The sequence below is a fragment of the Nicrophorus vespilloides genome, unplaced genomic scaffold (genome assembly GCF_001412225.1).
Source record: "Nicrophorus vespilloides isolate i.1.1-1 unplaced genomic scaffold, Nicve_v1.0, whole genome shotgun sequence".
Taxonomy (NCBI): domain Eukaryota; kingdom Metazoa; phylum Arthropoda; class Insecta; order Coleoptera; family Silphidae; genus Nicrophorus; species Nicrophorus vespilloides.
The window spans coordinates 223,790-246,441 of NW_017098258.1; the positions used below are offsets into that span (position 1 = coordinate 223,790).

The following is a 22,652-nucleotide window of genomic DNA, read 5'->3' on the forward strand; positions in this document are numbered from 1 at the left end:
CAACAACAACAAAATAAAAATACAAACCAAGAAAAGAGCCGTTACATGTACATCTTTTTATATATATATATATAATATATCTAATAAAAGTCGTGATAAATAACGCTCATTATTTATCGCGATGTTATTAAACGTAACATTTATTTATTCTTACATCATTTTTTTTTGTATTACATATTATTATTATTTTGCTTGTGAATTACCTTAGTTAAATACTACACACCGATGCGACACGAAGTTAATTTTAGTCCCAAGTTTTTTTTTTCTTTGTTTTTTCGATTTAGTTATATTTTTTTTATGTTTAAATTCCTTATCACAAAGTGATTTTTAACTGAACATTTTTATTTACACTTAATCATTCAGATTTCTTTGGTTTTTTTTCAAAAAAAATTTGGATGTTGCGTTTTTTTTTGTGTTATTAATTAAGTTATGTTTTGTAACTTAAATGTTTTAGATTTTTTGGTATTTGTTTTAGTACACTGCGGCTGCTGCTATTGCGATGATGGTGAAGGTGTAGTAAGAAGGTGCGATCAAGTTGGCGGAGCTGCTGAATGGGAACAATCCTGTCTGGCTGCTACCGTAAACCGCGGGTTGCGCCGAAGGCTCCACCATGTTTTCCATTTCTAAGTGTTATTTGTTTAGTTTTTGGTTCTGATTCTTTTTGTTAGTTTCTTCAGGTTATGCTTACCGTTGGCTCTGGTGTTGAAGTGGAAGATCGGGCTCATCTTGTTCCATCCGTGCGAGTTCTTTGCTTGCACCCGGGCTTCGTAGGTGGAAGCTGCTTGTAATCCTTTGATTACGTACCACATCTTCTGCTTGGTGACTCCTGGGAACGGTGGAGGCGCTTGCATCGAAGGATTCGTTACTCCCGATCCTGGAATAACAACACTGTTCCATTCGCTCCTGTGACCCATGTTCATCGTGTTGTTGGATTCGAAGTGATGAGATCTATGGTGAGGAGTTCTTTGTTGGCGGTAGAACAATCTGAACTCGGTAACAGCAGCATGACTGTTCACGGACCAGGAGATGTTGTAGATGTCTTTTTCCGTGCTCAAAGTTGATGAATCGAAGACGGCCAATCCGGGAACTCCGGTGAGAACGACGTGACCTCTGGCCTTACCGTGGACGTTGCTACCGACGCAGCTGAATCGTTCACAAATTGATATAAATAATTCGTTCATTTCGAAAGCTTCGATTGATTTTGCATACCTGTAGTTTCCGAAATCTGCGGCTGTTACGTTACGAATGACTAATGTGTACCTGTTGCCTCTGGAATGCGAAGCATGCTGCTCGGTTGTGCCTAATTGAGCCGTGTCTTTGAACCATAGGACCTGCGGGGATTAATAATCTTTCATCCTTCGGTTTTCACAACAATCGGCACGGAATGCACTCACGGAATGCGCAATTATGAGCATGTATATCTCTCTCTCTCTCTGCTTTACCGCAAACCTTTCCATTCGAATCTCCCGCCAAGTGCGAATCGAAATTATTTCTGCGGATACGCGCTTCACTTCATACACAACACAGCGGTTTCATATCTCCGAAATGTAATGAAAGCATTTTATCTTTTAATGAAAATTCCCAGCTCGCTTCAATGCAAATCGATATCATGACTACATTCAAGTTAAAATATCTTGTTAGTCCCATACTTTCGAAATATCCAATATTCGTTGCATTTTCTTAAATTTTATTCATACAAAATATTATATATTATGTCTAATTGCTTAGTTTTTTTTTTGTATTTTGTTAACTAATTATGTAACGACAATAATGTATACTTATTAAAAAAACTACTTAGATTGAGTAATTTAACTAAATTTATATTATTTTTGTACTTTCTAAACGAATTTTGTTCGAAAACCGAGGTAATTAACTGAATTTACTTAAGCAAATTGTAAATAAATTTAAAATTAATTATAAATTTATTGAATGAATTTTAAATGCTTTATAGTAAATTTATATAAAAAAAATTGTATTCGAGGAGTGTATAGGAATGCAGCAAAAAAACGTTTCTCGGAAATACTCACAAATATGAATGAAACGTAGTAAAAGAGATAAGAAATGTGTGTAGAAAATTCCGAATCGCGTCTAGACGATAATATATAAAAAATATTTATTCGAAATAACGTCGACAAAAAAACTATAAAAGAAACTGCCTTTATTATTTCCATATCTCGCCTATTTTTTTAATAGATTCATTGAATTATTTAACTCTTTTTTAACATAAATTGCATAATGAGTTTGCACAAGTAACTTGTCAAGTAACGCTTCTATTTGGAGTATTTCAACAAGTAAATAAACTTTACACTTTATTTGACAATTGTCAAGTACTTTAGATGTTATACATCTTGTAATATAATATTTGAACAATTGACATTTGAGAAAATTTCTGTTTTCGGACAATCCAATTTATTTAGAAACTAATTGATCTAACTGTAATTTACTAATTATTTTCGACTCAAAAACGTTATTTAAATCATAAATAATCATCCAAATTTACCTTGTATCAAAACTTAGTATTTTTTTCTATAATAACCTTTCGAAGAAAAAATATAATTATACCTAATAAATCATTTACTATAGATTATAAGAGTGTAATTATGACAAAGTAGACAAGTTATGGATTATGTTTTGCTTCAGACATGCGTTAATTGCATTAGGATATAAATAAATTACATCGTTCCATTTTTTTTAATCAAAGATTTTTTTTACTCTTAATTCAGTTAATTTTTTGTTACTTTGAATACGAAAACGATTAAAAAATAATTAATCCAGAGCTTTGTTCTAATCTAAGCGTAGATCTGTAATTATGAAAGAAAATTTACATTCTAATTACTTTTCTAAAAACAATAAATAACCATTAAAATTATTACGCAATTATTAATCAAATTATTAATTAAATTCATAAATAGTACAAAAAAACATTAATAAACACTTTCAAATCTTTCTTTAAATATTAAAGTGAAATTAATTTAGAAATTAAGTTAATTTCTATATATTTTTGTCCTAAATTTTTGATTTATGAATGAATTGAGAAAGAAGTTAATATAAAAGTAATTATAAATATTATGAATCATAAATTTTAAATTAATTTTCATATGAGGAAAGTTTTTAATTTCATAATTATGTTAAAATCTTACATCATTTATAAAAAAAAGTTAATATTTGTATATTTTTTTCATAAATTTTTGAAAATTTCGAATGAAGTTAACTTCTATATAATTTTGTATTATTAATTAGTGAACATTTTTAATTTCATAATTACGTTCTAATCTGAATTGAAATCGTACTTGAAATGAATATCCGTAGTTTATCAAAAAAAAGTAAATTTCTCACATTTTTTTGAAAAATTTCGAATGAATGAAGTCTATTTTATTAAAATTTTCAAATAATTTTGTTGTATAAATATTATTATTTTTTTATGAAAACAAGGTGGAATATATTTACTTTAAACATATAATCATGAAAATTCTATACTACTTAAAATAATTGTTAGATTTAAAATTAAAGTTCAATTACTGAAAAGCTCTTGCATTAAATTTAATGGACTTATGCAATTGCATCGATCATTTTTACGGCGACCTGGTAAATGGGCAGAAACGTAAAAAAAGCACTAAGTAAATGGGTTAACAGGCTTTCGGCGTATAAAAAATGCATTTGGAACGGTTCTTGGGAATTCGAAACAGCACATAATAGTTTGTAAATTATAACTTTTTTTTTTGACTGATCTCGGCCGCACGCGATTTGACTGACGTGCAATTATATAATGTATGCATGTAGCAATTATGGACCTCCTTCTACGACGTACAAAACAACACCGTGTTTCGGGAAAATTCCAACAAAAATAAAAAAATAAACGAACGAGGAGAGTTCAAACAAACTTCAACGTTATGGCTCTTATCCCATTCGAGTTTTCCTTCTTTTCGCCAGAAAATTAATTCCGTTTTTTCTTTTCTCTCTTTCTTAGACGTGGAGGTTTTTCGCAGAGGTCTCTTGATCTATGCCCGAAGAAAGCGTTTTTGAATTTATGCCCTGGGCGTAACAAAAGGTAGGGAAAGCTCTTAGAAAAATATGGCCCATTGTTTAGTTTATTTTATTTTATTCTTCCCTTATTTATTTATTTTTTTTATCTTCAGTCGTTTTTTTCTCTTTGTACGTTTTCAGGATCAGGATTAGAGATGGACCAAAGTTTTATTTCAGTCTACCATAAATAAAAAACTGATGGTGGAAGAAATAACCCAATCATATTCTTTGGTGCGATGAGAGAGAGAGAAAGATGGGTTTTGTGTGGGTGTAGTAGGTTTGTTGTTATTGAATTTAAATTGAATTTACCTGAGGCGCCGGCTCTGCATGGACAATGCAAACTAATTGAGCTTCCAGGCCAATACCTGTGTGGACGGTGCCTCGTTCAGTCTCCACTTCCGGTGCATCTGGTTAATAGGAACATAAAAATTGCAAAAATATTGATTCTGTACATTGCGGACAGGTCTTGCGAAATGGTATTTTATTTACGCTGCACAAAAAAAAACTATATAGAAAAAGGAAATACGAATCTAAGGGATGACCTATATTTTTCCTGCAGCACCTGCAGATTTCGATGAAACAGTTTCAATCAGTTTATGGAAAAAAAAAATTATCAATAAATTTCATATTTCTTAATACATTTTGTAATTGCCATTTTCTATACACTTTAATAATTAAATACATTTATACAAAAGAAATTCAAATGGTTAAATTTTCAAGAAATTCAGTAAAAAAATCATGTTTTTATATTCTCAATTTATGTAATAAATTTAACAAATTATACAAGAAACCAACAAAAACTTAGTGATTTGGAAATCTCATTTTTTTTATTTAACTAAAGATGAAAACATTTGTCAACGAATTCAACATATATTAGCAACAACAATGTAAAACCTGACTCATTTAACTATCACGAAAATCGTTAAATTGTCAAGAAATTCAGCAAATAATATATGAAATAATTCATGTTTTTAAATCCTCTTTTTAAATAATGTCAAGATTGTTAATTTATAAAGAAATTGAATAAATTGAAACGATGAAAAGCTTTATGATTTTGAATACTCTTTTTCTTAATTTAACTGAAATCAAATTTGTCATTTTTTGAAGAAATGATAATGATTTTGTATAATTAAAGATAATAATATAAAATTATCAATAAATTCAATAAATTATACAAGAAACCAAAAAAAAAAACTTAATAATTTTGAATGTACGTTTTCTTAATTAAACTAACGTGAAAGTGGTTAAATTATCAAGAAATTGAGTAAATAATACATTTTTTTATACTCTTAATTTATATAATGTTAAGATTGTTAATTTATGAACAAATTTATAAAGAAATGATGATAATAATTTTGAATCCTCGTTTTCTCTAAAAAACTTAATGAATCTTCGCTTTCTTAATTTAACTAACGTGAAAATAGTTAAATTATCAATAAATTGAGTAAATAATACATGTTTTTACGTTCACAATTTGTGTTATAGTAAGATTGTTAATTTATGAATAAATTCAACAAATTATACAAGAAACAAACAAAAACTCAATGAGTTTGAAATCTCGTTTTTTCTATTTAACTAAAGGTTAAAATTGAAATTTGTCAATTAATTCAACAAATATTAGCTGAAACAATTGATGATTTTGAATGCTCATCTTCTTAATTGATGATGATTTGAAATGTTCGTTTTCTTTTTTTTAATTAAATATAAAAAATGAAAATTTATCAAGAAATTCAATAAAATTGTATAATTTGATAATTTTATAGTTGATTTATAGTTTTCCGAAGTGAAATTTGTTGAATTATCAAAATACAAGAAATCATGAATAAGCAAAGTATTTAATTTCAATGTATTTAAAATTTTAAAGAAAAAAATAAATTTATTCTTCGAAAAAAGTTGTTGGAAATTTTGTACGTTTCTGTTTAACCGTTTTTAAGTTCTTAAATATTTTGTAAGATTAATAAACCTTTGTTGTAAATCAGCAATAGTAACGCTTCTTTTATGACACATTATTTTAAAGTAGTTTTATCGAAGTTTAGAAATATCCAATATATTATATAAGTTAATTAGGTTGAATACTAATCAAATAAAAAACTAAAAACACTAAACAATAATAATAAAAACATATAGTATATGTAATATTTTGGAATAGAAAAAACGTTTGTGTTCGATGAAAATTTTTGGAAAAAAATGGAACAAATTTGGGAACATTTAAACTAAGTAAGAAAAAAAATAACAATTACATTTTACAAATATTAAGTGGACTTCTACAAAGAATATGAGTGAAGAAATAATAAAGTAATAATAGCATAAGACTATCAATATTATTGGTATCAATTTACTTAGAACCAAGATTTTTTGCTTTATGTCTTATATTATATTATTATTGTAAATTATTCAGCAAATGCTAGAAGTTATAAAATTGTATTGGGATTTTGTAGGAGATGTGAGTATAAGTTACTATTTTGTTGTGAATTGAAAGCATTTGTATATGTGGAATATAAAATTGGACTTACATAAGACGTTGAGAGTGATGTGCTTGGTGTCCGGTTGTCCTACTCCGTTGTCGGCGGAGCATTGGTACTGTCCAGCGGAGTGTCGATCGGCGTGTTGGATGACCAAGGAGAGACCGGAAACGGAGCGTTCACCGCTGGGGAGGACGTTGTTTTTACGGGTCCAGGCGACCGTCGGGACAGGATTTCCGGATGCCCGGCACTCCATTTTCACGGTTGCACCCTGGAGCACGTCGAGCGGTCCATTGTGCGACACGTAATGGATTCTGGGTGGCACTGATGGAAAGCAGAGAATAGGGGTTGTGTAGTAGTAGTACAAAGTTATTATTGTTATTATTAATAAAAAGAGAGAGAGAGAAGGCGTAAAGAAGAACGTACCCAAAATCTCGAGAGTGTGCGTGATTTCCCTCGGCTCCAGCGTTCCAATCTGACACACGTAATCCCCGGCATCGTGGGGCCGGACGTTCTTCAGCTCGAGGCTGTAGCTGCCTCCGGCGAATCCGGGAATGCCCGGAAGGCTGGAGGTGCCCGGAGAAGCTGGCAGAAGACTCACCCTAGGATCGGGAGTCACCTTGACGGGTCCAGCTGTGAGCACTGCGATTCCTCTCTTCCAAGCCAACACGTAGCTTCCTGCAAATAAAAAGAGAGCGTTGAGGGAGGTTCACGAATAGCAACGAAATTGAATTAACACAGGGGGGGTTTTCTAAACTCATTTTACCTGGTTCTGTAATCCGACAGGGCAAGACGACGGTGCTCCCCGTCGCGATCCGGTACGTTTGTCCCGGAGTCACGAAGCTCGGGACGCGGCCATTAGACGACGGCATATCCAGGTCGTTGAGACTCGCATCCGCTCGAATCCCTGGAAACATTAAATTAAACATAATTTCACATCCTTTTAGTAATGAAAACGCCATCCCACCACCACCATCACCAACCATAAACTTTCCGCGTAATTGAACGAAAAACGAAACCGGAAATAATTATCCCTCCTCTCACATTACATCATTTCTTCCAACTTCCGGATAATCATAGCAACAACATCCCTTCTTCTTGTTCATCCTCAAAAATCTTCTCTTTATACTTAATCCTTATTACTTAAACAACTCCACTTCTCAGATTCCATAAAATGAACTTCAAATAATTATCTCTGCTTCATTACATCAATTAATTCTACAAACTTCGCAATATAATTACTTCTTTATAATCAAACTTCACCTCTTTGGAATTAACACTTGTTCCTTAAACATTTCAACAAAATAAAGTTGTTGAACAATTATCTCCATTTAATCTACAAATATTGCCTCATTTCTCATTCATTATGAAACATTTTCATTATTTACTTAATATTATTTTTTTCTTAAAATTCATACAATTATACATAAAAGTAAATAAAGTTACATAATTTAGAGTAATTTTAATGATTTTTTTTAATCTTAAATTTACTTATCATTATCTTCATTTATACAAAACAATATTTCAACCCTTTTTTATTATCTAAAATATTTTAAATGTGTCTTAACTTTTTATATTTCATCAAATTATTTCTCCAATATAAAGAATTTCTCTAAAAAAATATTCATTGATTTCTGAATAAAATTATTTTGTAAGTATTTTCCACATTAAACAACAGGAAACTGTTAAAATTATGTAATTTACTTTGAAAATTAATAAAAATATCAGTAATTTAAGAAATATATTTGAAAACCATTATGAAAAATATATCAATAAAATAAACCAAATATAAAACATAAAAAAAAGTATTAAACAAATAATTCTTAAATTATTATAAACAAATTATTTAATAATGAAATCAAGTTTCAAACTGATGTTTATAAAACTGTACGCGAATCTTTCACAAAGATTTTTTTTTTATTGATTTTCCAAGACTTTGAGGTAATCTACATAGATTTATCGAAAAATGAAAATGAAAAACAAATACATTCAACGAATAATAGTTTAATTAAATTGAATTCAAAACTTTTCATTTCGATTCTTTAATTTCAATAATAAAAAAAAAGTACTGAAAATATAGTTCAGAACTGAAACGTACAGTTGTTTTAAATGATCATAATGTGAACGAATAAAATGTAAATTATATTAGTTTGTTAAATAAACAGAGATTTATTGTGAACATTTATTATGAATATAAAAGCGGTCGCATGAATATATTAAAAAAAATATGTAAAATATATACAGAAATACAGGAATAAAACGTGATATTATCACGATCGTGATATTAACATACAAATTCGAATTTTCGGATTGTGGTTAATCCAATTAGTTTGCAAAATAATTATGGAAATCAACTTTGTAATTAAAACATAAAAATTCGATAAAACTTTAAATTTTAGTATACAATAAAATAAGTACAAGAATGTTAATAGTCTTTATTTATAATTGTTATTATATGATGATTTGATCGTTAATTTGTTTATAGTCACCAATTCAAGTAATATTCAATAAACTTGTTGCTTAACTACAGTAAGTACAAATTCTGAAATGTTAATAATTCATGAATAAATCTCCAAGAGTAAATATGTAACAATTTACAATTAAATCTAAATTTTCCGATTTACGTGTAATTGTCAAAATAGGAACCGGTTATGAGTTGAACAGAAGTTTTCCACTTTACGCACAACGTCTTTGCTTATAACCAAAACTTTGACGATTCTTGCAGTCAACTAAATTCCCGTAATCGCGCGTTTAAACATATTCAAATTTCCCGCCACCACCAAAAACCACATTTATCCGCAATTCAATTGTCATAATATGCAGATCAAATGTAATTGATCTAATAATAACGCGTTTTGCACAAACTCCAATTTATTCGCAAATTACAACTCAAATATTTGAACAACAAACTTCCTGGGGCAAATTTTGAAATTGTACTTCTTTATATGAATTTCTTAATTAAAGTCGACCGTAAAGTCTCGTAATTTGTTCAGGTGGCATTTTTCATTAATTCCGCGAATTTCCTCATTCCTTGAAGAAGGGAGAAAAATCTCCGCTGTGAGGATTTTCTTTCTTTTTTTTTGTGAATACACTGCTGCGCTTTTTTTTCTGACGTCTTCTATTTACATATATGCTAATTTTGTATAAAGTGGCTGCACGATGATTTGCATAAATCCGTATCGCGACTGCGGCCGTTCATTACGTAATCGTTAATAATTCGAATAATTGATTTCGAATCGAATCCACCATTATGCAAATTGCATCGAGCGATAGCAGAAAATTCGAAATTTCGTTAGTAAATACTAATTTTGTTGTTTACTATTCACGTGAATAACATTTACAATTTAACAATTATCCTATTTTGTAACAAGAAAACATGTTTTCTACAATTAAACAATAATAAAGGTCTCCCGACTTACAAACTCCCAGTCTTACGAACAATATTCTAAAAGCTCTAACTCTAACATTTATAGTGATAAAAAAGTTTACTGTCCAAACAAAAATTGATAATTTCTTTAATAAAATATAACATTTTTGGAAGATGTCGTTTTTTATTAAATAATTAAGTTTATTTTAATCTATTTTTCAAATTTATGCAATCAGTTTAACATATATACAAGTAAAAACCATGATAAAGTGTGGTAAGATAAGTATATTTTGTAATTTTTAAAATTCCCCCTTCTTACGAACAAATTTGACTTACAAACAACCCTTTGAAACGGAACTACTTAGGATACCGGTATAATAATTTGTATGTGAAATAAGGAAATATGTTTTTTTACTAAAAATTGTTTTCTTAATCCATTGGGAATATTGTCATGTTTTTTTAATGAAAAATTAATGAGATATTGAATTTGCCAAATGTTTATTGAAATTTCTTTCTTTATTTTGGGAAATACATTTTTTCATTTCTTTTATAGAAAAATTTACGAATTTGTATTTGAAACCAAGAAATCAATTTTATTAATACTTGTATTCGTCTCCATTTACAATATTAAGTAGTTTTTCAATAAAAATTTATAATTTTCATTAATTTTTAAAATTTTACAAAGTTTTGTGGTAATTTCTTTCCTATATGGGGAATAAAGTAGTTAATTTTTATTACAATTATAAAATTGTCTTAAAATAAACAAATTTATAAATAAATTTAAAAAACTTTTAAAATTTTAGTTTATTTTAACTATTGATTTTTTATTGTAAAATTATAGAAATAATGAAAAAATAAAAAATTGAATAGGATAATTTGAACTGAAGTATCGTTCAATTTCCTGCATCTGCGGAAGCAGTTGAGGAAGGTTTAATAGTTTATGGGCATGGTTAAAATTCATTTTATATTTATGGACGGACTCTAAATTGCATCGTGAAAGCTTGGCATAAAAAACTTTGTGCAAACATAAATAAATTAAAGAAAAAAAGAACACAGACAAGATGAATTCGTTGAATCATTAAGTTCTCTTTATGGGTAGTCTATATAAATGCAGTTTGAAGCTTTTCAAATTTCTTACTTTATACTGTGGTACCTCGATATACGAGTGCACTAATATACGAGTATTTTGAGATACGAGCCGCCGTCTAACAGAGTTTTCCACTTAAAACTAGACCTCAGTCTGTGTGCTTGTTTCCCTCATTTTCGAAACATTTTTGATAAGTTGGGTTCGCGTTTTTTGCTTTTTGTACATTTACAAAACATTATCAAAATTGCTTTGAAATACGAGCAATTTGACATACGAACAAGGTTACTGAACGAATTAAACTCGTATGTCGAGGTACCACTGTAATTTATAATTTTTTTAATTGTTTACGAAACAAATATCTTTTAGTTTTTTTTGTTATTCTATAAGAATATATTTTTTTATTTCGAAGTAATTTTTGTTAACCAATAATTTTTGGAATATTATGTTGTTTTTTTTCTTTCTAAGAAATGTGAAAAAATGTTAAATATAATTTAAAATCATTATTGTTTATGAGAAACGTTATCAATTTAACTTTACAGATTTTATGTAAAATTTTAAAATTTAATTCTATTTTCAGATATTTTTTTTATTATTAAATAAGTACATACAAATTTGAATATTATTAAGTTTTACAATTAAAAGTGATAAAATATTCAATGTAATTTCAAAGCCTTTGAAAGCCTTTTCTGTAATGAATTATTACTAAACACATTTCTAATTGTTACATATAATTTCAAGAAAAACTTAGTTTCTTTTTTCATAAAAACGTGTTTTATTTAGTGAATAACCACCAGTATATGCATTTACAATTGCTTATGTAATAAATTTGTTTCAATTTTGAGAAAAAAAAACTTAGTTTTATTTGCTAATATATTAAATAAGAACAATTAAATTTTCATATGAAACGATTTTTATTGACAATTATTTTGTTTCAATGAAAAAGTAGCAAAAATCTTATAAATTTTTCATGATAAATGTCAGATATTGGAATCGTACAAACTACAAACTGAAAAAAAAAACTTTGAATTCCTACGCCATTAAGTTTTCATGATAAGTAGTCTGTATGAATGCAATTTGAATCTTTTGAAGTTTCTGTTAAAAAATAAATAAATAAAGCAATAAGAGATTCTTTGTACATTTTTTTTTTCAAGTTGTTGTTCTGCGAAGGGGTGTCACGTAGGGCGAATTGCTTCGTCCCCCCTTTTTTTTTTTCATTTAGACTTGCGTCTGGGCTATTAACTAAATCACAGCCCATCAGAAGAGGCTGTTGTGGATTCTGCTCTCGCTAATGCACCTCCACACTACGCCGAGTTATTTCTTATTACGTTCCCTATATTTATTTTTCTTTTCACCTCCACTTCATCCCCCCATTTCGTTTCACTCTATGTTTCTCCACCACCAGCAGTTCCTTTCTTTTTTCTTTGCTTCATTCGCCGTCTCCGTTCGTCGGTGGCCAAGTCCGGAAGTGATCTGTGTAGCTTAAATAATGGTTGCACGTATTTTTCAGTTGTGCACAGGAAAGAGCACAACAAGTCCGGGGATTTATTCGCGCGATGCGGCCGGAATTTTGGGGCGGTGATTTCAGGAAATATCGGTTGAACGCCCCCGCAGCACATTTTTATACAAAAAAAAAAACACTCATCCAACCCCCCCGAAATCGATGAAACCGGAGTTTCCGAGCGGTGGGACAGGAGGAAGCAGCAGAAGGAATCTCAGTGTGGGAGAGTTTGATGGAAAGAGGTTTAAGAGAAAGACAAAAACTGGACTGGATGAAAGACAAAGGACTGAATAAATACATATCGAGGTATTCGAAATAATCATCATTCCCTGCAGCGATGAATTAATAATGGTGAAATGGTGGAAGGAGTGGAAGGGCGGCGGCGGATTAAAGTTTGCCCAAGAAATTTCGCGTTGGTTCGGTTTAGATTTGCTGTAATTGTTGGTGGATGAGTCCTGGGAGGCGGCGTCTGCCGTCCCCAGGAGATCCCTGAATTAATGATCACGGCGGTTTTATGGAAATTGCGGAAACTTCGAGCAGGTTATGCACCGAGGCAGATTTAATGATCTATATAGACAATAGAAGCAATATCTTTCTTTTCTTTTTCTCCTATCTCTCCAATCCTTACCACCTAAGATGTTTTTGCAAACATTTAGTCTACCGAACAATGCTTTAATTAGTGAGAACTTCTCCATTATTATTATTATTATACCTTTTCATTACAACTTGGATTACACGTGGATTGCAGACGCTTCGAATAATATCAATTCCCTTCGTGGGATTAATAATTCACACTAATTAAGACTTTCCAGCAAACTGTAAGTTTCTCAACTGGCAAATCCATAATATTTCCAATTAAACAATTTAATACTCTAATAATTTTCACATTTCATTAATCCAATAATAACTAAATTATACAAATATTTGAACAAAGTATATATTTTAAAAAGCTTCAATAATAATAACCAATTATTACAGCAAAATTTCATTAAGTTATTATAAAAAAAACTGTATTTTAATTAATTTAAATAAAAAAATCAGTTAAAAGGGTTAAAATTGTTATTTTTATAATTTTGTAAATTTCTTTAAATTTGTAGAAAGAAAACTATATTTTAATTATTTTAAATAAAATATTTTCATAAGCTCTAGAATTCATAAAAAAGAAAATTGACACTACCAAAATTTATTATATTAACCATTATTTGAAGGATTTAAACTTTTGACCCCAGCTTCTTTAGAATTATGCAAAATAATTACTTTCAATTAACCCTTTGCTGTTAAGCGGCGGATATATATGCCCTATCTTTCCACTTCGATTATGCAACATTGTATTCAAGGCCACTGCGGTAGCGCAGTCATCAAATTTTAGTTGTAATCGAGGCGCCACTATTTTTTTTTTCAGATTTTACAGTAAAAGCTTTAACAGAACCTAATTTTATAATTTTAATCTTTATTTGGAGGTTTTAAACATTTCATCACAGCTTCTTACAAAATATACAAGATAATTACTTTCAATTAACTCTTTGCTGACAAGTGGTGGATATATCCGCCCTATGTTTCCACATTAAGGCCACTGTGGTGGCGCAGTCATCAAATTTTAGTTGTAATCGAGGCGCCACTAGTTTTTTTTTCAGATTTTACCATAAAAGCTTTGATGTTCTGTAGAGGCGCCACTTATTACTGAAATACGCCACAATATAATAAGACCCAGCAGTTTCGCAATGAGAAAGTTGAAAATGCGATGTTGAAAAATTTCGTTATAAAGTATATTAACAGAAGCGAACTTTATAATTTTAATCTTTATTTGATCACAGCTTCTTAGGAAATATACAAGATAATTACTTTCAATTACCCTTTGCTGACAAGCGGCGGATATATCCGCCCTATCATTCCACTTCGATTATGCAACATTGTATTCAAGGCCGCTGAGGTGGCGCAGTCATCAAATTTTAGTTGTAATCGAGGCGCCACTAGTTTTTTTTCAGATTTTACAGTAAAAGCTTTGATGTTCTGTAGAAGCGCCACTTATTACTGAAATATGCCACAATATAATAAGACCCAGCAGTTTCGCAATGAGAAAGTTGAAATTGCAATGTTGAAAAATTTCCATATAAAGTATATTAACAGAACCGAACTTTATAATTTTAATCTGTATTTGGAGGTTTTAAGCTTTTGGTCTCAGCTTCTTAGGAAATGTACAAGATAATTACTTTCAATTAACCCTTTGCTGTTAAGCGGCGGATATATCCGCCCTATCTTTCTACTACGATTTTTCAACATTGTATTCAAGGCCACTGCGTTGGCGCAGTCATCAAATTTTAGTTGTAATCGAGGCGCCACTAGTTTTTTTTTTCAGATTTTACAGTAAAAGCTTTGATGTTCTGTAGAGGCGCCACTTATTACTGAAATACCCCACAATATAATAACACCCAGCAGTTTCGCAATGAAAAAGTTGACTAAAATTCATTATTTTTACCTTTCTTTTAACGTTTTATAGTTTTGATCTGAGCTTATTAATAAGTATACAAAATAATTAGTTAAATTAATACAAAATTTTCCATTTTCCCAGAATTCATAAAAAAGGAAATTGACACTACCAAAATTTATTATTTTAACCATTATTTGAAAGATTTAAACTTTTGACCTAAGAAATATATAAAATAATTACTTTCAATTAACCCTTTGCTGACATACGGCGGATATATCCGCCCTATCTTTCCACTTCGATTTTTCAACATTGTATTCAAGGCCATTACGGTGGCGCAGTCATCAAATTTTTGTTGTAATCGAGGCGCCACTAGTTTTTTTTCAGATTTTATCGTAAAAGCTTTGAAACCGAACTTTATAATGTTAATCTTTATTTAGTAAGCTTTTGGTCTCAGTCAGAAAATAATTACTTTGATTAAATACAAACAAAAATAAACGCTAGTAATTTTTACCTTTATTTTAACGTTGTATACTTTTGATCTGAGCTTATTAATAAGTATACAAAATAATTAGTTCAATTTAATTAATACAAAATTTTCATTATTTTTGATATAAATTTATAATATTTTATTTGTAGAGAAACAAAACTGTCTGTATATTTCAACCAATTGTGAAGATATGGATTTATTCCAATTATTTACTAAGTGGAATTATTTATGCGTGGGAGGCCTAAAATTGTGGATCTTCGCGGAGATTCGCTTTTGCGTGCGTCTACTGGGAAATCCGCCTCGGGCTTACGAAATATATTGAAATTGGCGATAAGATATATATCGAATTCCTACGTAAAATCTTATATTGTCCTCCGGACAATCTCGAAGATCATAGCTTATTAAAGTGTAAACATTAATTTCACTTCTCCTTTCTAAACAATTTCAATCCTCACATCAATAAGTAAAATACGTACAAATATGCAGATTGAAAATGTGGAATTAAATATGTTTGTTCTAATAAAGTAAATGAATATAATTTAAACTTCTTTAAAGTTAAGAAGTTTTTAATTTATTAATAAAATGTTAAATATTGACCAAGTAAAAGAAAAAACAAAATTTGATTTCGGTTATTTTAAACTTCTGTAAAGTTGAGAAGTACTTAATTTCTGAATAATAGCTATATTTAGATTAAAAAATATTGTGTATATAATTGTGAAATACGTATAGAATATTGAAATTTCACACCCAAATTACTACAAATTGCCGAAAATAAAACTGTATTTTCAGCAAAAAAAAAATGAAATCCTGCTTCGGTTTATTGAAGGATAATGAAATTGTTCGCGATTTATACCCTCCGACAGAATCCGGACTCAATTTCGGATGTCGACGGGGAGTCGCAGGTAACAGTGGATTTTTATTCCTACAAATAACCTACAGCAGGACACCAAGCTGAGCGAAGGATTAAAAACACGACACGCTTTTAATTAACGCAAAGTCCTCATCCTGCGTCCCGCATCCTCTTTTACATCCTGCATCCTTGGAGTAATTTTCGAGGGCGGCCCGAAAATTTAATAAGCGGCCAAGAGATGGATCGTTATTAATGTAAACACGTTTTGTGCCCGGCAAATTTTTAATATCTGCGCCCTTTCCAACAACAAGATGATTCGAAGGAGCGGGAAGAGGTGGATGGATAAAAAAAAATGAAGTAAAAGTAGAAGGAAATTTATATGTGCGTAGTAGAAGAAGGCGCAGTCTTTTTATGGAGTTTTCTTGAGATTGAAGAGACGGTGTGATCTTTTAATATGAGACGGCGACAGCTTAACACAATGTCCCGAAGACTTTGATTAATTTTATAATGAATCCATTAGGCGGCTTTGGAGTGGCCCCCGGACGAACAAAAGGGCTCACATCTACCCCTATTCTGAGCCATCCATCCAGTGCCTTTGCAGCCCTTTAATAAACGCCTTTCCAATATTTGAGACGCTTATCTATAATTAAAACCTAGCCGAATCAATAGACTCTCCTCTGGTGTGTATATATACATAGACACACACATACACTTTTGGAAAGTTCGCGTGACCCGACATTCCTGCCTTAATTAATTTTTCACTTTGTTTGCTTAAGCTCGGGCAAACAAACTTACCCGAAAATTACCACCACCCCCACAACCCACGCGAATTATGCACGAATTTTTCACGTTTTCCGTCCATTGTCTTTAAGACAATCGAATCCTGAGCACTTTCCGCAACTTTCCTCATTAAACATCTTCAAACATTCGACCGATATTTCCATCAACTTTTCCTTCCATCAAACAATAAATTTATTATTAAGAAATTATTACTTCCATATTAGTTCTTACATTTAATTACTTTACAATACAATTTTGCATTCTTTGCAGTCGATTAATTTCAGATTAATAATCAACTTTTATATCAATTGTAAAATTAAATAAATATGAAAAAATACAATTACAATAAATTATTTCTCACTAAATAGTCAAAATGAATAAGATTATTAACAAACATTCCATCAAATGTAAATCCATAAAAATATCAAAAAACATCATCATCATCAAAATATTAAAACTAATAATATTCGCTTGTAAAATTTGCTTAAATTTCTGCACAATTCCTGAAATAATTGCTCCAAAATATACATTTTCAATCATTACATCAATATTTCATCTATGTTTCGATTAAATCAAATAAAACTATAAATAAACTCATTATAAAGAAATAGTTTCCTAATTTTATTTATTTTGACTATAAAGTTCATGATAAATTATCATATTTGTTTCAAAATTACATTTCTTTCCGTTTCAAGTAGATTTTACTTGTTTTTTTTTCAATTTATGTACTTTATGCGAGTTTTTTGAAGAATTCATTCAATATTCTTGTAGATTTGTTTCCAAAATTTTTCTCGAGCTATTTTTTTTTATGATTTTTTATATTTAACTAAATTTCATGGATATAGATTCTATATGTAATATTAGTCTTAAGTATATGAATTATAAGAAGTTTAACCATATTTATCCAAATCCAAAAAAATGTAGTTCTTGTAGTTTATTATTATTTTATTTGAAATTATTGAATTGTTTCAACCTGAAACTTAATCTAGCAGATAGATATTATTCAATAATCCCAATCTATAAACCTATACATGGATGATAGCTTACGATTCGAATACGATACTGTTTAAGCTCTCGAGTCACGCCCGACCTGAAGGCCTTGGGGATGCTTCGATGAAATCCGGATGAATCTTACACGTGGATTAAGGGTGCTGGATTCTTTGTGTCTTAGACACCTCACAGCTTATTAAATCACTTTGATGTATCTTCTGTCTTTGAAATTTCAATATTCCAAATATGATTTAGAATCCATACTTAGAATACTGAAATTTCAGGCAATATCAATAATAATTAATTAACTGTATCGATATTCCAACAATTTACAGCATTTCTTCTATTAAAGTATTAAGTATATAGATAATGTGAACAATGTTAGAAAAAATATTTAAAAATCGGAAAATGTGAGCAGTTTCATAATAATTCAATGTAATAAGTTTGAGAATTGAGAGATTTAAAATGAAATTTAAAAAAAAAATTACAAAATAATTTGGTAAATGTGCAATATAATTAAATTAGAAAATGTACACATTTACACCCATTTTTTTACTGCAATTTTGTTCTATACAATAAGTATAGTTATAAACATTGAAAGATATGGGAGTCTTAATTAGATTGAAAGTAGTTTACAAAAAGTTATTACAAATTTACAAAAGATGTCCAATATACTTGAACTTCTTACAGATTTGATTTTACTTATAATTAAATTGTTTGCATGCTTTGCCTGGTAAATGTATTTATTTTCTGTATAAAAGACATCTTTGTTTTAACATTATGCATGTTTATAACAACACGAAGCTTAAGTTTACTGCTTGCAGCAACTTTTCAATCAATAAAACCGATAATGAGGTTTTCTGTTGTTAGTAATTAATTACTGCGACGGTGGCTTTCCTTTCCCATTTTAATGGATAAAAATACGTTACACGCAGCCGTGCAACGCTCTTGGACAATGTGGAAGTACAACAAAAAACAAAAAAAAAACAAAGTATTGTGGATAAAAATGGAGCCGCTCATGCGATCAAATTCTTCCACCCGAAATATTGCGGTTGACAAGTTAATGCTTGTATAATATTTATATATAAAACAAACGGCCCTTTCCGTCCTTGCCATCCCCCCCCCAACTTCCACCCCTCACTCCTCCAACCCACCGTTTCTCTTAAATATATACGTATGTAGCCATAAATTTGTCGTGTCATCTGCACACATGTCCCGTGCTATTACGCTTTTGCATCTCTCCACCCCAAAAAAAAAATTATATAAATATATGATATTTTAATAATCTGGACAGATGTTAGTGCAGGACTGTCAGAAATAGGCAGATTAATACCTAAATGTTCACAAAAAAATCACAATTTCGAGATGTCAGAAAAACATGTTGTTTTTTAATTAATAGTTACTTTTTATTGTGTACACAATGTCATACATTTCAGTTTTACCAATCTAATATTGCTTATCATTTAGTTTAATAGTTGCTACGCCTGAAAAACGTTACTAACAAAAATCAAGTACAGTGATTAAATCTTTGCGAATAATTGGCGGATATATCCGCGCTACTTTTTATACACGCTTGTGAAATATTGTATGCATGGTGCAGTCATCAAATCTAGTCTTTTTCAGACGCAGCCGTTATGTTTTTGATTAAACTTTGACTTTGAAATAGCTCCGTTCGCAAACACAATGTGTGTGACATGAGACACAAATTCAATTATACTAATTTACTATTTCTTATTACTTGGTTTAATAATTGCAACATCAGACTAATCTTACTACCTCACATACAGTGTGTACATAGCTTTACAATGCATTTTTCCATTTATTTAACCCTTTTCCAACGAGCGGCGAATATATCCGCCCAACTTATATAAAGTACTTGTCAAGTATTTGTGCATTGTGTTTGCTTGAATAGTACCGTTTCGCTTAAATATATACGTATGTAGCCATGAATTTGTCGTGTCATCTACACACATGTCCCGTGCTATTACGCTTTTGCATCTCTCCACCCAAAAAAAATTATATAAATATATGATATTTTAATAATCTGGACAGATGTTAGCGCAGGACTGTCAAAAATAGGCAGATTAATACCTAAATGTTCACAAAAAAAAAGTACAATTTCAAGATGTCAGAAAAACATGTTTTTTTTAACTAATAGTTACTTTTTACTGTGTACACAATGTCATATGTGAGGAATAAATTTCAGTTTTACCAATCTACCATTTCTTGTCATTTATTGTAATAGTTGCTACGCCTGAAAAAAATTACTAACTTAAATCACGAACAGTGATTAAACCTTTGCGAATGATTGGCGAATATATCCGCCCTACATTTTTATACACGCTTGTCATCAAATCTAGTCTTTTTCAGACGCAGCAATCATGTTTTTGATTAAAGTTTGACTATGAAATAGCTCCGTTCGAAAACACAATGTGTGTGACATGAGACACAAATTCAATTATACTAACCTACTATTGCTTATTATTTGGTTTAATAGTTGATATATCAGAAAAACCTTACTACCTCACATACAGTGTGGAAGTAGCTTTACAATGTATTTTTCCATTTATTTAACCCTTTTCCAACGAATGGCGAATATATCCGCCCAACTTATATAAATTACTTGTCAAGTATTTAGCATTGTGTTTGCTTCAATAGTAACCGCTACTCATCATCACGATCACAATAAACCCGTCAAGTATAGAAACATTCATTAATAAATATGATGTAAATCATCATTTCCGTACGGCTGAGCATCGATCGGAGGAAATAATTCGCTAATTGCAATTAATGAGCAGTTGTTTGTCGGTGCCAATCATGTTGCAATCACACGTTCGGTTGGAGGCAGGTGGCAGTGAGAGAGAGCTCTCTTCCTCCTCATACACATCCAGTTTTCGTCCATACGAAAAACTCATTTTGACAGGCGAATAATAGAAACAGCAGCAACAGCATAACAACAACAACTAGAAAAAAAAACAAAACAAACAACAACAAAAAAAGCGTTTCCAAGCCGACCGGAAAACGCTGAAAACATAGAACGCCTGTTAATTGTTGCGTTACACTTGAAGCCCTGATTAAATTACAAATACACACTCATTCACAGCAGCAACAATAAAAAAAGTACGTATTGATACACGCTTTAAAAGCGAATTATTTAGTCATCTAAAAACTTCATTTTTATTGCGTTTTAAACTCGTTCAAATTTTAAATTTATTTTTTTAATAACATTACAATTCTTTTTATTTATAATAAAATAGAAGTGTAATCTGTCATTTGCAGTTGATCACGTTTGAATTGGTTCGAACCGCAATTTCAAATTTCGCGCACTTTTATGTCGCGGATGTCGGCATATGTCCGCGAAATACATATTATTGCGTCCTTTTTTTTTGTGTTGGTTATGGCTGCAAAAGTGCTCTGGTGCGATGAAAAAGTTTTTAATTAAAAATTCAAAATTACTGACGGCAAGTGCCCATCTTTATGCATATTCCCATTACATCGGCTTGTTTCTATTTATTTAGCTTTTTTTTTAAATAACTTTTTTTTCCTGTATATTTTTTTATGAAATCGATGATTTACATTTTTATTGCAGTTTTAAACCAGTATTTATAAAAGAAACTATAAAATACGTATTGATAATATAAAAAAAAATAAAGAAAAATTGTTGTGAATAATTTTTATATTGATTCAAATCAAAATCTAATCCAAAACTTACTAAAAAATAAGTAGTGATAATTAGTAATAAAATACTATTTTTTTAATTACTAATTAAATTTCTATTGCAGTCTAATAAAAATTTATAGAATTATCCAAAAGTTACTATAAATTATGTAAAGGTAAAATATTTACAAAAAAATATAAAACAATTATATATTTCAGATTATATTAATAATACAATAATCGACATTTTTTAAATATACATAAAAGTTTCGAAAAGTATCAAATTATTACAAAAAATATCAAATATATAATTGATTTCACTAAAAAAAAGCATAATTTTATTGCATTTTTCCTAAATAATTTAATTATCCACTGTTTCTATAATAAAAACTCAAATTTATTCCGTATTTTCACATAAAAATTTGTACATATTTGTTCCATTTCTGCTTTATTTCAAGTGAAAGATTCATTTATTACATGAAAAGTGTATTAATCGCAATTCATTCATTAAATGTTTAAAATAATTCTTAGTTTTCATTCTCAAGGTTTTTTCTTCATGAAAATTTCTTATATTTTTTATGTATACTTAATATAATTGCATAATGATAACTATAATTTAGAATTTACATAATTTCATTGCTAATAAAGAATAAATCAAAATTAAGTAATATTTATTTATAAAAGAAACAATATTATATTGATTTTTTATATGCGAAAAATTTTTCTGTGCAGAATTGAGAGCATCAAGTGAAGACATCACATAGTAAGTCTATAACGTTTTTAGGCAATTTTCTATGGTATAATGCCACCACGCGTCTCTCTCCATCACTCCCCTATTCCCATTTTGTATTCAATCCATCACGTATTTCAAGATATTTTTTTATCTTCTCTCCAAACGGTATTGAATACATTTCAGAAGGGGATTTCCCCCTGCTCTATATGTGTGTGTGGCATGTGTCTCGGATCTGGATGATACAGGTGCCAAAATCTTTCCCACTTTATTAATATTTATCGCAATTTAAT

General features: G+C 29.9%; 1 protein-coding gene across 1 annotated transcript in view; it reads right to left on the reverse strand.

The window, feature by feature from the left end:
* Positions 1–374: 374 nt before the first annotated feature.
* Positions 375–22,652, reverse strand: part of LOC108562039 (protein amalgam-like) — an 84,565-nt gene continuing 62,287 nt past the window's right edge. The window contains exons 2-8 of the mRNA XM_017920216.1: positions 7,252–7,392; positions 6,912–7,163; positions 6,537–6,809; positions 4,333–4,430; positions 1,210–1,331; positions 689–1,143; positions 375–623 (exon numbers count right to left, since the gene is read on the reverse strand). Coding sequence (XP_017775705.1) covers positions 472–623; positions 689–1,143; positions 1,210–1,331; positions 4,333–4,430; positions 6,537–6,809; positions 6,912–7,163; positions 7,252–7,392 — 1,493 coding nt within the window. The 3' untranslated portion in view covers positions 375–471. The remainder of the gene's footprint in view (positions 624–688; positions 1,144–1,209; positions 1,332–4,332; positions 4,431–6,536; positions 6,810–6,911; positions 7,164–7,251; positions 7,393–22,652) is intronic.